Here is an 18,966-nt window from a genome sequence, read left to right on the forward strand (position 1 = left end):
TATATAGCATGTATTAACTCTTCAGGAAAACACTGCGTTTTAAATGACGTGTTAATTTTCTGAACTGTTAGTGTAAAAAAAATGATGTTGTCGACGTCGGCTTATTGTGCTGAACTCATCACAGATGTGCAAAGTTTTCCGGGTTTCTGTCAATCTATATGAATATCCTGATTATGCTCCCTTTCATTTTTCTACTCGGTTGCCATCACATTTTTCCTCTGACCGGGACTCTTTCACAGATGCACTATGATGAAAGTATTGTCCATAAGCAAAGAATCGTAAATGTTTAAGGCCTCTGAGGTTTGATTCTAGCAATGTTGTCGTTTGGATTTTCCACTTTTACAAAGTGGTTAAAAGAAATCCCATGCAATCATTGAAATGTTTGTCTGATACAGCAAAGGCACATCACAAAACTAGAAAACTCCTGTAGTTCCCTCTGCATTAGGCTGTGATGAGTTTTATGAGTTGTGTGTTCATCTTGCCTCATTGAGAATGTAGGACAAACTACATCACTGAGACCTCGAGATGTCTTTCTAAGGCCAACAAGGGCGTTAATGTTCTGAATATTCGGTGTCATTGGACTAAGTCCTCTGTGCCTGTATTAGTGTCCATGTCTTTACCCGAGCACTAGATTGAATGCACTTCCACACACCTCTATGGTAATGAAGTGATACACACACACACACTCACACACACACATACACACACGGTGGGACAATCAGGTCATTCCAAGGTAAAAGGACTTAGATAGAGTGAAATATTCATACTTTAGAGGTGCGGCGAGTGTGTGCGTCTTTAATTGAGGTCCTGGTGCCTCAAGCGAAATGCTTTGGAGAGAATAGCTAACCACACACACACAGAAGAGGACACACTCGTGTGTCAAGCTGGCTCGACTACACACACGATTGAGGGAGTAAAAGTTGTTTGTCGGTGAGCTTACCCGTCTTTTTTTTTTATTGCGTCAAGTTATTATTTTTTTTTTTTTTTCAGTTTTATATATATATATATATATTATTTTGAAAAAGTGTTGAAAAGACATAATTAAACGTTCAATTGACGTTAAAATTTTCATTATTTGTGATTTTAATATTTTTTTATTTTCCTGGTTTCCAGGTTTGCGCTAATAATACATTTTCTTTGGAATTACTACTTTCCTTGAAAAAAATTATTTCAAAATTGTCTTCAATCCAGCAGTTCCGCTGTTATTATGAAATGACACTGAAATTATTTCCATCTCCACTGGTCTTGTTTCCTCCGTCTGTGAGAGACTCAAACGCAAACTTGTAAATTGTGATAATTAAAAGTTCCTTTTTTTTTTCCTGCCATTTATCAGCTCCCTTAAAAGTTTTCACTCTTTGCCACCTCATCTGGTTAGAGTTGGCAAATATATTTTCTCTTAATTGACCAAGCCGTCCCATCTTGTCTTCTTTCCATTTCAATCTGTGGCTAATTTCCACCCCCCCCCCCCCCTCCCCTTGGCTCAATTCTCCTCCCACTCGTATTTGGAAGTCCGACAATAATTTGAGGCGCCAAGGATGGCGGGAGCGAGGTGCGCCCCTCCCCACTTTCCCTCCACCTTCTAATCCCTTAAAAGCACTTATGAGATTGGCGCTGCCCGCCTGCTTCTGCCGGCTCGTCTGCCCGCCCGTTGCCACGGCAGCTGATTGGAGGAAGGCAGGCTCCTAATTGGATCATGAGGGTGTGATGCAGGCGACAGCAGCCACATTACGGGGAGCTGACTTTGTGCGGCGTAACCCTGCCGGGACGACCCTTTCCCTTCTGTGTGCGCGCGCGGCGACTGACCTCAATGTGACTAAGAGCCTGCGCTCATCAAGGCCCGCTGGCTGAGGCTGCAGTGAGTGAGAGGATAGCTTGATGAAGAGATGATAGGAGAGTGGAAGTAAGTTATGGCAAGCAAAGAAAATGTGAAGAAGGTAAAATGTTATTTACTTTTCCGATGCTTATTTGCCTCCCGAGAGTAAGGGCTGAGGTAGCTTTGATGGCGTGTTGCAGGGAGTTTTAATCCCCTTGAATTTTTACGCGCGTTTGTGTGTGTTGTCCATGATTGTGTAAATTGATAACGTCGCTGCCTTGACAGTCCGGAGTTTTCCATGCCACTTTTTTTTCCTCAGCGCTGATTTTTTTTTTTTTTTTTCGACATATTTCCGCTTGACGTTACCACTTATACATCGGTTTTATCTGATGGTTTCCTTTTTCCCGTTTGGGATGACATACAAGTGGTCAAAAAAAAAGCAAGAGATATTTTCCAACGCTCTACAAAGCTTGCATCCATTTTGTATCCAAATGAAATAAAATATCTGCCTCACAGTGGAGAGGTTGTGGGTTCAAATCCTGGCTTCGGCCTTCTTGTGTAGAATTTCACCGTCTTGCTCTCACTTTTTAATGCAGACTCAGAACTGCCTACTGTTGTGAATGTGAGTGTAAATGTGTCTAGGATGCACCATGAGATAAATGATATGCTTCATCTCACCTGCAACCCTACTGAAGACACAAACTAACACCCAAAAAAAAAAAAATCCTCAAAGTTATCAAATTCCAATGCAGGGTGATACAATTTCTGTCATTTCTGAGCATGTGCACTGCAGCTTCTGTCACTTGAGTTGCTTTGACTTCCAATGAGCAACTCATTGCGTGGCAGCAGAAAAAAAGGGAAAGGTCCATTGCGCCCCGTTGGATGCGGACGTTCAGGAAAAAGTGAGAATTTGTGAGTGCACCGAAACATGTGGAGTGCAATTTGTCTTCGTGAGTTTGTCGAAGTGTGCGTCTGTGTGTGTGTGTGTGTGTGTGTGATGCAGTCGTACAACAGGGGGCATCTGATCCCTCCACCTTTTAAGAACATCAGAGGGTGTGAAAAGCGCTGATTGCCCTAACCACTCTCATTGGGACTCAAACCCCTGGCTTAGTTGTGCTTGAGCGACTTTGGAGAGACAAGACAGGGAAAGAGGGAGACGCGTGTGCGTGTGTGTGTGTGGCACCCGCATGCGCGTTTGTGCGAGGACGGATGAAGAAGCAACAACGGGGCGTGAGCAGAGGGTACAACGAGAGAGACAGATAGTTTGGAAGCGGAAATTTAGGTTAGCGAGCGGTAGGAGGAGTAAACAAGCTTGTTTGTTACTCGAGGGCTGCGATATGAGAGTGATGGGGAAGAGGACGGTTTCACGATCACGCTGAATGATGACTGGTAGTAGTCAAGAAAGAAAGGACGAAAGTGGACATGTGGTGGAGTTGCGGGGGGACATTTTGGTTGATGGCACCGCAGTGGAAGCTCCGAAGTCAAACATCTATGAAGTTGTACAATTTATTCAAAAGGTTTTTGGAAAAAAGGCGTTTAACATTTTGTTTGGTTTAAAAGTCGTTATAGACGAGATGATGAATTTCACTTCAAATTTCGACACTCGGGTTCAGTGAGCTCAAGATTGGTTAGGAACGCGTTGTTTTTGTCAGGCAGAAACCTCATTTTATTTTTTTATTTATTTATTTATATTTAATATTTTGTTTTTTTTTATGAATTTATTTTTCAAATCAAATTTTTATCACTTTGAACAGTTTGGTTTTAATTGCTTTTATTAATGTACAGTGTTTTTGAGGGTCTTAAAAGGGCGCTCGCAAATTGAATGTATTCATTTGTCCAATTTAAGATATTTTACAAATCTATACGATCGTTGGAGACCTCTTCCCTCACTCTTTGGGAGATGTGCCGCTTTTTGTCACCTCAAGATTTAAAGTCTGTTTATTTATTTATTTATTTATTTTTATTTATTTATTTATTTATTTTTTAGAAAATATTGCATTTGAACTCCCAGTTTTCTTTCATATTATCTCTACAAAAAAAAAACAAGCTGGAGGCTTTTTGACTTTGAACGGTCCATTGTACCGTCTTTGTATTGACTGCCCATTTTCTATACCGCGTTTCACAAGTGAGCAGGAGTTTAGGCATGAGGTTAGGTACACTCACAACCAAAAAAGCAGCTTTTGAGAATGATCATGCTCATTTTGTGGTTAATTTTCTCTCTCTCTCTCGCTCGCTCTAACTCTCTCTGCCTCCCTCTCTCTCTTTCTCTCTCGTTCTCTCGCACTCTGTCTCTATCTCTCTCTCTCTCACTCTGTCTGTCTCTCTCTCTCTCTCTCAATCTCACACACACGTACACACGTACGCACAGGATGGCCCAGCTGATTTATAGAGCCAATGTTGCCACGGGGTCAGCTATCGAGGGGGTAACCTGAGGGCTGACCCCATGGTTTGTTTGCGAGTTCTGTGGCTCCAACAAGCACATGTAAACACACTCACACACAAACAAACACAGGAAATAGAAATCTCTCCATGTCACGTTTGATGACTTCATTCATGAAGTTGATACGAAATGACAACACGGGCATTATGAGATGCTTAATGTGTTTGATCACTCAGGAGAACTCGTGGAGGGGTCCATCAGGGTGGAGGTCAGGTGTGGGGTAACATTGTGAGGGTCTCTAATAGGTTCCCTTGACACATGATGTGTCAACACTGGGGACTGCGACGCGATGTAGCACACAGGCATGTGCGGCACATGTGAACGTACACGTGTGCACTTCCAGGAAATATATTTTGTTCATATTCCATGAAATGAAGAAGAGACACGGTTATCGCGAACAATACACAAATAGAACACACATTAAGATTGCGCGTTAATGTACACTGCAACAAAAAAGGAACCCAAGACTGTTCATCTTTTACAACTCCTATTTTACAACCAGCAACTTATATCCGACTTTTTGACATATTCCAGATTTATTTATTTATTTTTTTTTTTTTAAATATTTACTCTTTAAGTACATGAGCGAGGCTATGCAACGGAATGTGCGTGCACGTGCGTGCGTGCACGTGTGCGTCTTGTTATGGATTGCCACGTTGTGGACTTGACAGGATCATAATTACGAGCGGTGATGAAATCTACCAAGTGGTCTGTCCCCGCATGGCGGGGTGTGTTTGCTTGTGTGTGTGTGTGGGGGGGGGGGGGGGGGGGGTGTGTGCGTGTGTGAGTGTGTGCCATATTTGTCATCCATGGCAGCACGCTCCCTGTTAGCACACAGAAACCATGATCACACCTCCATCTTCCGCTAATAGGATCGCGACAGACAACCAGAGAGAAGCAGATGAAGAACGATTGGATGGATGGATGGATAGAAAAGAAGTGGGTGGTAGAGGGTGAAGATAGAGGAAAGACGAGAGGAGTCACCAGAGAGGGTTGAGTGAGCGAAAGAGAGAGACGGGAGGCGCTCAATTTGCCATCACGGGTGCAACGGGGCAGAAAGTATCCAAGAAAGAGTGTGTCCGCATATGTGTGTGTGTGTGTGTGTGCTTGAGACATGGCAAGTGTGTGTTGTGTGTCTAACAAGGGAGAAAAGACAACTCATTTGAATGTCGGAGAGAAGGAGCGTGACGTGCAGTGTGGGAGGGATGAGGAGAATGAATATGGATTACTCGGGATGAAGATTCTATTATTTTCTGCTCATTTCTCTGATCTCTTTGCCGCATTGCTATAGAAGGCCTTTGTGTGTGTGTGTGAGATAGAAGTGTGAATAAGTGACGTGTGAGTCAAAGTTTTCAAACGGTATAACATCTACTGCTACTGATTTTGGATGTCATAATGCTGAATATTGATTCTGTGGTTTTGAAAAAAAAAAAAAATCAGTTTTTGCAGAATTTCAGCTTGCCTTGTGCTTTTTTTTTCTGCAAGGAGGCTTGTTAGACACACTGGCATCTGTGTTTTTTTTAGCTTAATATCATGCCTCAATTTTTGACTGACATGCTTTGTATGGATCGGTGTTTGCCAGCTTTATTGAGTCAAGGTGTTGCATAGAAATAAATCTCACAGAACACCGCAAAACTAAAATGTCTCAAAAAGAATGTTCCACTGCATATTATGAACAAGTCAAAATTTTTGGGATCCCATCTTCCATTCCAGTCACCTAATTTTAGTGATTGTAAACATTTTTGTGCAATGGCCAAAGTCATATCTGAAAACACGATGCAATTTTTTTTTTTTTTCGAAATGCAATTCCTAAACACGAAAAATGTGAGCACAAAATGCATTATCCTTCGTTGTTCTTCTTCTGTGATGTCTATTAGCAGTTGTTAAACCGGCTTAATGATGCATTAGCGCCACCAACAGAACCCAATGTGAATTGATCGGATGTTGTGAAATTCCGCTACTATCTTTGCGGTGCACACATCTTAAAATCGCACCACTCGTGCTTTTGTGCCATAGTGTCGCATTTTCGTACGCATGAACTATGTTGAAGTGAGGTCAGGCGCTTCATTTTGACATGCCATCATCCGCTTTGATATGAAAGGTGGCATCTATAAGCAATTATAATTGTTTTGGGCGGGTTGAGGCATCACTTGCAGATTTTTGCCATTGGCGGCAAACACACGTAATTGAAATGTATCAAACTGTTTCTTGGTTCGCCCAGTTGGGTGTGTTAGTGTTTCTCTCTTCTCTAACTTAATTCCTTGCACTTTTTCCCTCACCCACCCCCTTCCTCCCCATCCTGGTGTCTCCTCTGATGCGTATTGTTCCTCCAACCCCCCACTGTACACACATTATCAATCTTTCCTCCCCCCCCCCGCTCCTCCTTTCACTGCCTGGCGCTCTCTGCGCTTGAGTGGCGAGCAGACGGAAGGAGCGAGACAGATGTGAGTCTCAGCTAATTTGTCCTGACACATTGAGATGCTCAGGTGGGCGAGAGGTGTCAAACAACTTCAGCCAAGAGAGAGAAAGGGGTGAGACAAAATGGAACAGTGTAATCAAGTATTAGTACACAGCCCAATTTATGAAAATAACCGGATTATAATGACGACCCTGGCTAATGTTTGGAGAAAGAAGACGACAACGTAGATGTAGTTTGTTTGTGCAAGGAGAGCGACGGAGGGTCCCGAGGTGTCCCCTCTGCGATAGTGGCATGTTCCCCCCCCGCGTGGCCACAGCAGAGAGCGATGTCTAATCTTAGAGGGTAAGGGAGCGTGCACTCCCGAGGGCTTGTCGTGCTCAGCACCTTGTTAACCAGACATCTCTCCTTCCATCTCCATTTCCATCTCTCTTTTCAGCTCTCTGGCCCGTTTCTTCTGTCACCGTCTCACACGTTCTCTCTTTCCCCACATCTCTTTTCAACTCCGTCCCCTTTGTGTTTCTCTTTTGTCCCCTTTTCTGTCTTATTTTGCTCCAAAGTTGCCATACAGATGCATCTCAATATCTTTGAATATTGTGGGAAAATTCATTTCAGTAGCTCAGTTGAATATGATGTATAATATACTGCCATGTACAATATACTACTTATATAAACGAGCAAAATGATTCAAGTTCTCTGCTAATGAAATCCTACAATTTCATAAAATTAGACTAAAATGAACCTTTTTTTCTTTAAATAGAAATTAGGTACAAGGCATAAGCACATATAGATTGTAAGAAGCCATCTCTGATTAAAAAGAAATAAATTGATAATAATAATAAAAAAAAATACATTTTTAAAAAAAGTGATCGTTCACTCTTTTTCACCCGATAACGATCCCCGATTACGGTCTACGTGATCGGACTGTGACAACTGCATTTTTTTTTTTTTTAACAGAGAAATATATGAAGAGAAATTAGCTCGCAGTGAGTCTTGTGTTCATTTAATTTGCAAAGTATAAATATTTTACTGTTCGATTTTAACTAATTTATTGACATGCACTTGTATTATTTGGTTGAAATAATACTTAAAAATTTAGTAATATTTTTTGTGAAGCTTGTAACATATATTTACTTGAATAATATCTGGGAATTAATGCAAAATCATCAAATACGAAGTATATTTAATTCAAAGACTGTTCTTATAGCTGTCTTTGATTCTTGAATATGATCTAAACTATTTTTTTTTTGGGAAACATTTCTCAGAACTGTCCAAAAGCACCAACACTCCAGCGGTGTTAATTTTTGTTCTGAGACCATGTGCTAAAGATGTACAGCTATAGATGTATGATATTTGCAAAATATGCACATTATTTTTTGACGTAAATCAAACTGAGTTAACTGAGTTAAAATATTTACTTGAGTTAAAAAAAATAGATTAATCTCCAGAGTTATCACTTTAAATTTGACAACCCTAGTAATCATTATCAATATTATTATGGTGTTTCTTTACCAGGGTTCATTTTAATTTGAGTTTTGTAAACTAAACTATTTTCCTGTTTTTTTTCCCCCATTGTTAGAAACTGTTTTGCATTTCTTTGCTCTCAGTCGTGGTGTTTTTATTCATTTTATTCATATATAGCCACAGGACTCACTCATCTGGCTAAAGACATTAGTTTTGTCGTTATTGCAAGTCTAACAAACAAAAAGACGAATTGTCGACATTTCTTTGTGCAAGTGTTGCTAATTAGGAGGCGGTTTTCCAAAGTAGCTTGATAAATGACGCTGATGAGTTTTGCTCATGAGCCGTTTGTGACCCCTCAGGCATGTTGGGTATCGCGCCGCTTAGTGCTGAGCTTTGAGCTTCCAGGATGCTGTGAAACAATGCGAGAAGCACTTTTCTCGCATTCAGACACCATCATAATGAGAAAATACTCTTAATCCACCTCAAACACGCACATACGCCGCCGACACAGGCAGGCAAGCTAATTTCTGCTGGCCAAAGGTTTCTTGGTGAAAGCATATTGCTAGAGAAGCAGTTTAAGGAGCGGCAATTATAGTTTTGGACAACGTCATTGATTTGAACTCCTGATTAGAGGAAAGGTGACAGAGGTGTGGAGATGTGAGGGGACAATTGTGCGCGCGCACGCACACACACACACGCACACTGGCAGGCACACGCATACTCGCCATCAGTGTTGAGAATGTCTTAGAGATGCCAGAAGTGCTCTCCTCTTTTCTCCTTTTCCATTCTTTCTCTCGACACACATGATTGAAATATTGATGTCTACCAAGTCCTGTTGTTAGAGCTTGTGATGGCTGTTTGTGTTTCTAGATACAAAACACACACATACATGTAGGCAAAGGACAGTCAGCAAAGATAGAGATATTTATAAATAGTTTATAATAGTTATAAAAGTTTGGTTTTAATTGCTTTTTATTGATGTACAGTGTTCCTGGGGGTCTAGAAACGCACTTTTAAATTGGATTTATAATAATAATAATTATTATTATTATAATAATAATAATTATTATTATTATTATTATTATCATTATTATTAAATAAAGTTAACCAGGATTTAAAGAGATTCTTCTGTAAGATGCAGAACTGCAGTGCCTTGTTCCACTCCAGGCCTTTAGGTGGTGCTAATCCATATTTAAAAAAATGGTTGCTGCCTGCAAAACCAGGGATGTCAAATGCCATTTCCTCATCCATCCATCCATCCTTTTCCGTATGCTTGTCCTGTTATAGGGTGGCAAAGAAGCTGGACTTTATCCCAGGTGACTAAGGGCCAAAGCAGAAAACCATTCACATTCAAAGCTACCACAATGGAAGGTTAAGTGTTCTTTTTTTTTTTTTTTAATGTTCTTGGGACTGTGCCTCATCTATAGCCACGATGTAGCGTTTTTTTTTTTTTTTTGTGCTGTTTTTTTCCATAAAAGCAAGCAAACCCACTCAAATGAAATATTACCTGTTTGTAGATTCTTATATTTGGAATTCCTATTTTTTTTTTCCTTGATTGGGTCAATTGTGGGTATATGTTTTAAGAATGTAACTTGTCACTCGAGGATTCGATTGTTAAATCAACTAGCATTAAGATTCTGGAAGTAAAAAAAAAAGACCATTTTAATCACTGAGTTGTCCTTGAGCAAGGCACCTCGCGGCCCAAATAGCTGACTAGTCGCACTGTGAAACTGCCTAGTAATGGTGCTTTTCTCACTAATGCGACGGGTTAATTTTGATGCAAGTAGAATGAGTTCGTCATCAACCTAATGTTACAGATATGTGCAAATGGCTTTGAGGGTTTTGTTATAGCAGCATGTCTCGACATTCATCAACTTCTGACATAATATGCATGCATATTGTTGGAGAATCTTGAATTTTTCTTCTACCCCGACGGCACTCATCTCTCAGGAATCGCAAAGACATTTAACCTTTGGCATGTCATATTAATATTAAATTTGAATTGTTTGTATTTCTGTGCACCACCTTTCTGTAGTGATGGGGAAATGAAGCTTCAAATTTGCTTCATGAAGCAGTTGTTGTATTTTTGAGTCCTCGAGATGGCACTGTTAGTTTAAAAAAAATGACAAGTCAGTGTGCTTTCAGCCCATTGTTGAACAGAGACTGCCATCTACTGGAGTCCAAAAATACTACAACTGGTTCATGAAGCAGATTTGAAGCTTCATTTACGCATCACTACCTTTCTATGGGTAAAAACATCTTGATTGTTAATATTTGTGTATGCTCCGCCTGCAGTCATTTTATTTGTATGTATTTAAATGCATAAGTGTTTAAAAAAAAAACAGTACATCCATGGATGGTCTGAGCTGACTTATAATTTTAAGACGTCGTCATTTTATTGTCGGAATTATCGTCGCACTATTTCGCACAAAAAATGCTTTTATTATTTCCCGCGCATTTGAGTTGGTTGCTTTAATGGTGGCCAAACATTTTTTTTTAAAGCAATTTGCAGCCCCCAATTTATTGCTTCCCATGCTAGATAAAAATGTCCCCTAAATGTTTCCTAGTAAATGGAATTACCAGGTAACACTCAAACACTTTGTCTCTGATACCTCTTTCATTGAGGGCCTGATGAAGGCTGCGATATCTGCTGTGTTCCGCCATTCATTTAAGTGTGTGCGTGTGTGTGTTTGTGTGTGTACTCGGGCAAAGCTGGGCTCTACAAGCTGTTGTCAGATTGTAATTGAGTCAGCCCAGTTCGAATGCATCTCCATCAGCGCTCCCTATCAGTGCGAACGCGCTCAGTGGATAGCAGCCTCTAATCCACCGGGCGTTACTAACGCACCAGGAATGGCAGCACCACTTCCAGCTTTCTCTTTTGAAACGCTCACTTCTCGTATTCATTTTTGAGACGGAGTTTATTAAATGGTGACAGAGATGCCACAAGTGTTGGGACACACGGTCTTATCAACAGATGAAGGTTCTGACTACGTTAAGACTGGATAGAAATGTTAAAATAGATCAAAATCAATAAAGTAAAATGTTGCTCGGTTAGGAGGTATATGATGAAATAATATAAATGTGTTGGTCTGTATTTATTAATGATTCCAAAATTAGGTGTTGGGAAAGATTAGCAATTGATCGGGAAAATACTTGAATTGCTTTTGAAGAGCAGTATGAATGACGAAAACGTACTTAGTAGGCTGTGTGTGTGCGTGTGTGTGTGGTAAAAAAACATGTCCTCAATGTCCCTGCATTGTTCCTCACAAATTGTTTTTCTTCTCAAAAAGTCATGAGCTGACAAGGTGCAGGGCACTGTAAAAATTACACCTTATTTATACGTATTTATTTCCTCTTGACACTTTAATTATTTCTGCCCCCCATTGGAGGAAATCGTATAAAAATTGTGTCGTGTTCTTACGGATTCTAATTAGGAATGCCGGGAAATTAAAACATAGTTGTTTCGCAATGCTGTCATTTTTTTTTTTCCACGGCTTCATCTTGGAATTATGTCTCAATCAGCACAGGCGGAAATAATTACTTGTATACCTTCTAACTGCCAGCATTTACCAAATGGCAAAGCAATTTACAGCCATCATGGCCCAAGAAGCAATCATTGGGCCAACGATAAATTCACAGGCTGACGGTCTGGAGAGCAACATTGAAAGGAGGGGTTATTGTGGAGAATTAGAGATGAGATAAAGGCGAGTGCTCTCCTTTTCTGCTTGTTTTCCTCCTATTTTCTCTTTAATAATTTCAATTGATTCTATTTTCCCTACCTCGCTGCTCCTAACAACATCTTACAAGTTATTTTACAGTAAAATCATCCCACTGAGAAACATGCACTCAATATAAAGTGCGGTATGACCATTAAGTGATTATTTCCACACACGCCATTAAACCCGCTCATTGCCGGCAAACACATAGACAAAAGCCCACATGAAGACATGAGCATTTGCACCGCGTGCACTTCAACACCCACGCACACACATATTGGCTCAAAAGTAATTACTCACACACGTCATTAGACACTAAAACAGATGAAGTGGAGTGTGTTTATGTTGTGTGTGTCTTGCAAACTGCTCCTTTACCCACACGCGCGTGTTGCCATTAGACAACTGCAATTGCAAATGAACTACATTTCACGTTCTTGTACAACACAAAGTCAGTAGAGTCGATGACGCAAAACTATTGAATATAAAGCATAGCATAATGAAAGGGCATTGTGCACTGTGCAAGTTTGACTGTTTAAGATTTAACAGCGTCGATTCTTCACCATGTTCTGTCACACTGTGTAGCTGTAATGTCGTTAACTTAACATCATTGAAAAGCTTGAGTTACGTTGTGTTTTTTTGTGAATCCGTCAAACAGATATTTCTGCCACAAGTCACCAATCTGTTTCATTGCACGAAAGAGAACCAACAAAAAAAAAGTTTTCAATAAGAAAAACAACACTCTACATCGGATACTCTACTGCTATAAATGCACTAACACACCAAATAAAATCTTGACCTTTGACATCTATGAACAATGTGTAATGCCCTTGCCCCGTCCAGCTACAGGTAGGCAGACAGACAATTCCTTCAATGACCACACCTGTTGATGAATATTGCTATTTATTCACCGTAGAGGCGAGTCAGGAAGGTGTAAAACTGTAATAATTAACTCATGAAATATTTGAGTGTTGTTCCATAATAAAACACAATAAAACAACGTGCCATACTTTGCTGCTACATGACGAACAGTTGGCTAAATTAGCATGCTAACGTTCGCGAGCTAATGCGCTAATCGCTAGTTTAAAGGCTAATCCTTAAAAAAAATATTTCAGAATGTAAATTCACACTGAAAAAACCCCACTAATTAATGCTGACATATCGCATAATATTTAGAACATATACACGTCCAGGGTGTGCTTGACTCAGAAGACGAAGCTGTAGTCAAGCTTTAACAGCGTCATTAACAGGAAGTGTATTACGCAACAACATCCGGTTTGCTTTTCAAGCTAAAAAATATACCTTTACAAAATAACGCACCTCTGTGACGACAGAAACGGATACACAACAATACAACTTTATTTATATAGCGCATTTCACAACAGCCGGAGCAGTAACAAAGCGCTTTTCATTTAAACAATATATGGCTCTTCAGAAGCCAGAATAACGTCCACTTCTGACGAGGACGCCCCTCCAAACTGACATGATTTTCACCACAGTTGACCTCAAGTGAGTAAATATGTTTTGCTGGATTGTCTTGTTTGCTGTGTTGAGTCAGTGGAAGTGTAGACATATATCATTGTACGTCCAGCACTGTTGCTGTGCAGTAAATGAGGAAAAGAAAGCTTATTTGATTTTATTGAGCCATTCACCTGAAATGAAGGCGGTCAAGATGGCTGTATGTGCCACTGTTTACTTGCTGTTCTGCTGATGGACGTGGACTGGAGTTACAGTACTGGACGCTATGTAATTTTGCTGGCTGAACAAAGGACATGGCACACAATATGGAGGTGTCAGATTGTTGCTGTGGCTAAATCACCTATAATGGCATTCAGTAGAGTGGAGACCTCACCCAAGGTTGAACTACATTGAAACCCCATTAATTGTGCCAAATATGTTCCTGGCTCAGAGGCTTTAGGTGAAATTCTGCAATGTGAACGTATGTGCTTCAAACTAGTCATTGGCAAAATGGTACACAAAAGAATCACTGAATTAAATGCTTAATCTGCGATGGGCTGAGAAGGAGTCCAGGGTGTCCACTGAAAATAGCTGGGATAGGCTCCAGCGACCCTCGTGAGGAAAAACGGAATATAAAATGGATGACATTTTTATTTAACTTTTATTTGTAACAAATTTTAACTGAATAATTAATTACATAGTTTTTTTCCCCCAGATAATTCACTACAATGTGAATGTTCAAACTCTGCTAAAGGTGACATTGGCTAACGAAGGTATTCAAGGGGAAGTCAAGGCAAAAATGTTCTTGACGATAAAATGTTCTCCGCGGCCCCACGAGTCTAAACATGGCATTCTGATTAATATTGCGTTTGTGGAATTTGAGTTAAGCAGCAAAATTCACCTGTTTTTATCCATCTCCGTGGTCGGTCATTTTGCCCCTTGCTGTCAACTTGAAAATGGTCACAGTTGCTCGCGGCTCAGCTAACGACCAAACATGGCAGATGACCAAACTCATCATTTATTTTTTGAGGTTGTACTTGGTGTAAAAAGTTGAAAGCTACTGCTTTAAAAAGCACTGTAATAATAATAATAATAATAATAATAATAATAATTCCAAAATAGAATGTATGTAGCATACTGGTTCTATTGTCCTGTCTGCGTCTTAGATGTGTGCATGTGCCTTTAAGAGGCAGGGTCATTTATTTATTGCTTCTGCTGCTGAGAAATTCAAGTCAAATTCAAGTTCAAATCAACCAGAAAAAAAACTTTATATTGACTTGAACGTATAGGAAAAAGAAGAATTAAATTATTTAGGTGAATTAAAATTAATTCGCTAGTAAAAACCTTGAGCTTGCTTATTTTGCTGCATAAAAAAACAACAAAAAAAACTTCATGGGATAATAAAAATGTAATTTTATTAGGCACATGTTAAAAACCGCTTATCACATGTTTTTCCAATACCGTGCAGCCCTACTTTTGTCATCTCTCGACAAAAAGCATGCCCATCATTGTTTACAAAAATGAAACCAAATCACTTTTGTGGATCAACCAACTAGAGGACGTTTGACGTGTAACATCAGGCACATTGAAAACAAAGCTGGAAACCCTTTTGATTATTTGCTTAATTGAATCATGAATATCCTGTCATATCATTGTCACTCAATAGAACTTGAATATGCACTCTCCCTTTCCTTATTCAGCATGCACACACATGCAATGTGTTGCAGATGCCGGCTGTTAAGCGGCCATAATCCATAGCTCCCTCTGTTGGCCAGTAGTGAATTACAGCACCACTCTCCAACTCCCTCCTTCCTCCCCTCGCTTTGCTTTAATTTTGTGTGATATTGTAAAACAAGCCGGCTTGAAGATGTAATGTTGTTTATATGAGTACCCGACATTTATCAATGTGTGGCCTGTGGTCAGGTACTTAAGTGAGCAGCTCCTTGAATTTCTACAATACTATTCTGACCTGATGGCACCCCTGTGAACTTTCTGTGGCCTATTGAGTGTTGTGATTGATGACACTATGACTTGCAATGGATAATTCGTCTGCACGCACACGCACAAACACCTACACGCGCACACACACACACGCACGCACACACACACGCCCGCCTACAGCGGAAGACTGAGAGGGTGAGAGGTCTATTTTTTTTTGTGTAGACTTAATAATTCATAGCAAACATAACAATCCAGTTAACTTCTCTTACATACAAGTCAGAATTTTGATGGAACATTTCAAGTAGAGCTTTTATTGGTATGGATTTCTAATACAGTTTTGCACAAATTGCAGAGCCAGAACACACATGTACAGCATATATATATATATATATATATATAGCAGGCTTGTGTTTAAGAGACAGAGACATGCCATTTTGTCCAGAGAGAGAGAGAGAAGTGGCCTTAAGGGGTCACTGTCAACATGCACATTGACTGGGGGCCGATCAATAGTCGGGGTTGGGGGAGGAGAGGTCAAGATGGGGGTCACTGAGGGGATAGAGCCTCAGTGTGGAAAAGAGTGCCTCTTTATCAAACAAAATAATATAATTAGATTGTCTCACAATTTCAGTGTGCATGCGCACGATTATGAAGATATGGACATGAACATGGCCCACCCAAAAGTGGAAGTTCATATTTTTGTTACAAGTGATTTCAACCAGTCTAAACATAATATTGTCACATTTAGTCTGATTTTTTTAATACTCATTTTGAGTATATTTAAGGTCTTTAGATTCACAATAATTGAACCAATCATCATGAGCATTATTAATAAATAATTTCCTGGCAGCTAGATTGGACATTCTTCTGTGTTTTGTTTTGTTTTCAGCAAAGCGTGTGCTTAGATGTTTGTGTGTGTGTGTGTGTATTTAACAGACAGAGGTTTTTGGTAAAGCATTTGTTTGCCCAGCAGTGACGGCAGCATTGATTCACACTCATCTTTGTCGATGCTTATAAGTCCCTGGATACATCATAACTGTGCGTGCGTGCGTGGTGTGTGTGTGTGTGTGTGTGTGTGTGCGAGTGGACTTGGGTCTGACTGCATGCATCACATGTGCAAGCACCAGCCAATGCAGCCGAGTGTGTGTTTGTTTAAGGAATATGCAGCTGCTTGTAAAGCCTTCTCAAGTTTGTTGCTGATAAGTTAGAATTTTGACTCCATATGAAAAGGCAGTCAGTCATTTTCAGTTATCATCATTAAATCAGGTGGCGATTATCTTCATCTTTCTGCATGCATGTTGACTCGCTCTAAGTTGCACAAAGTCAAAACAAAACGAAATACATCCATTCAGGGGGAAAAAAATGAAGATGTCCATCTGTATTTTGAGCATGACAATGAGCCCGAACAAACAAACAAAAAAAAATGGCTGTGCTAGAAGACGGCTCAGCCAGAGCCTAGACCTAAACCAAGTTCAACATTTGCATTATGGCCTTAAGATGACTATACACAAGAGATTCTCTTGCTTTGTGAGCGACAAAATAATAAAACCATCCATCCATCTTCAATATCACGACCTGGATGAATGAGAATATACACAGACACCAAAAAACAAATTAGCACAATAGAAATGTGTATTGATATTGTGGCACAAGATAAAAAAAATGACATAGGCAGTTGCACTTTTTGGCAAACAATATAAAGTGTGGGTGTATTTTCTTCAATCACTGCAGCTGTTCTCAAGATTGTCCCTTAAAAGATTGTCCCTTCATGTCTCTATCACGTTGAAACCACAACGAGACGAGCAAGTTACTTAACTAAAACGTGCTAATGTGTGAAACATGTGACTTATGTTTCAGTTTCTGAAAAGACGGAATCTCAGTCTTCGCACGCACACACACAAACACACACACACACACACACCCATTGACATCAAAGCAGAGATTGGTTTCAGGAAATGTTTTATTATCAGCACTCCTCCAAAGCTGCTAATCACAACCACTTTCTTTCATCTTTGCATCCCCTCTTTCCTCCCCTCACCAATCTGCGGCTCCCTCCCTCCCCTTTTTTCAACTGGAGCAAAATGTCTGATTTTTAGGAAGAAACATTGGGAAAAAAAGAAAGACGGGCGAGTGAAAAGTGTTTACTTCAGTGAGTTTCAGTCTCCCGTATGTCACTTACTTCCCTGTGGAAGCGGGAGTTCCACTTCCAACATTCCAAAACGAGACACAAAAAGCAACGAAAGTATCATTCTGCAACAAAGACCTCAAAATTGCTGAGCCATTCCATTTCTTTTAAATGTTCACTTGTGAATTCCCTTTGGATCATTTCAAACCAAATAAGTACTTTCAGCTTGTTAACATGCTCCCATACATCACCGTGTCCCGTGCCGTGCGATAGAAAACGCTTGGCTGATAATGAAGAGACAGAAAGGAAAAATAAAGAGCCATCTTGCCTTATATCTTCCTCCTCACCTGTCTCTTCCTCAGCCCTCTTTCCCCGCATCCCTCTTTGTCCGGTCCCTCCCTCTCCACCTGCTCTGCTCCCTCCCTCCCTCCCTCAGCCTCCCGCCCGCCGACCCCGCCCCCATCTCCGCCCCTCCCCGCAGCCATTGGCCGAGGGTCCACCAATGGCAGCCGGAGCGCCAGCCTTGAGGGACTGCATATGCAAAACGGCCGCTTAATATTCATGAGCTGCATTTGGGGCTTTAAGTCGTTGATTAGGACAGCGGCACAGCTTTCCGTCCCGACTGCCCGCCTGGTTGGCTGACTGTGTGTGCGCGCCTGTAGCCCCCCCACTCACTGGCCATATACACGCACACACGCTCACTCGCTCCCATCCATGCACACGCACGCCGAGCAGATCAGTGCAGGCAGGCAGCGCTCGGCCCGCTAAATTGTCGCTCCCTCCAAGTGGAGGCAAGGACCAAGACTGGAGAGAGAGCGAAGAAGAAGAGGAGGACACATTTTGAAACTTTTCAACATCTTTTCTCACCAAACCTTATTCAATTTTTTTTTTCTCTGGAGGAGGTTGACATGACAATGACCCGCTTTCGCCGATGGATTTGGTAGGACACCCGCTCTCCGAGTGTTTTCCAATGCACTCTGAACAAGAGTAGGTAAATTTTACCTTTTGTTCTAATTGGTCCGCTCATCACCCACTTGTCATTGGTTGTCAGTGTGTTAAGTGTTGCTGTGAAGGTTGTTTCTGCATGCAGCTTGTGTGTCCGGCTCTCATTGGTGTACCCCTCACACCTGAGTGGAGGACACACTCTCATCTGCTACTTTCTAACATTCTCCAAGTTTGACATATTTCCTCAAAGTGTTCCGCCGAATCATCTGCATGAGTTGTATGTGTGTGTGTGCATGTTCTAAGCGTGTTCATCCAAGCAGAGCATGAACAAGGTAGCGGGGCGCTGAGGTTACACGCCTCACACTCGGGGACGGCAGGACAAGGGCCGTAAGAGTAGAGCAGAGGAGGATGAAAAGAGGGGAAGTGCGCTCTTAAATGCCCGAGGAGGTAGAATTACAGACGGCCGACTCAGCGTGTGGCCCTCTGCGGGAATTACTCACAGACTCACACACGAAGAAATAAGTTGTGCCTTTCGTTAGGCGTTTTGCTCTTTTAGGTATGTGGCGGAGATTTCCATGATCATTTGTGTGTGTGTGTGTGTTTGTAACGTGAAAAGTCGGTGAATATGCATAGTACATACTCTTTGAAATCTAT

The 18,966-nt window shown here is 40.9% G+C and overlaps 1 protein-coding gene across 5 annotated transcripts in view; it reads left to right on the top strand.

The window, feature by feature from the left end:
• Positions 1-18,966, top strand: part of esrrga (estrogen-related receptor gamma a) — a 189,808-nt gene that overhangs the window by 92,727 nt on the left and 78,115 nt on the right. For 2 of the 5 annotated variants that reach the window (XM_088296137.1, XM_088296138.1), the window contains exon 1: positions 17,991-18,354. The exons of 2 other annotated variants lie outside the window; for them this stretch is intronic. In XM_088296137.1, coding sequence (XP_088152263.1) covers positions 18,299-18,354 — 56 coding nt within the window. In that variant the 5' untranslated portion in view covers positions 17,991-18,298. Of the gene's footprint in view, positions 1-17,990; positions 18,359-18,966 lie in introns of those variants that run through there. One more of the 5 variants, XM_088296139.1, reaches the window with a different exon arrangement.

Source organism: Idiotropiscis lumnitzeri, chromosome 5, assembly GCF_059441095.1.
Source record: "Idiotropiscis lumnitzeri isolate Australia: NSW breed Sydney's pygmy pipehorse chromosome 5, RoL_Ilum_1.0, whole genome shotgun sequence".
In the NCBI taxonomy this organism is placed as follows: domain Eukaryota; kingdom Metazoa; phylum Chordata; class Actinopteri; order Syngnathiformes; family Syngnathidae; genus Idiotropiscis; species Idiotropiscis lumnitzeri.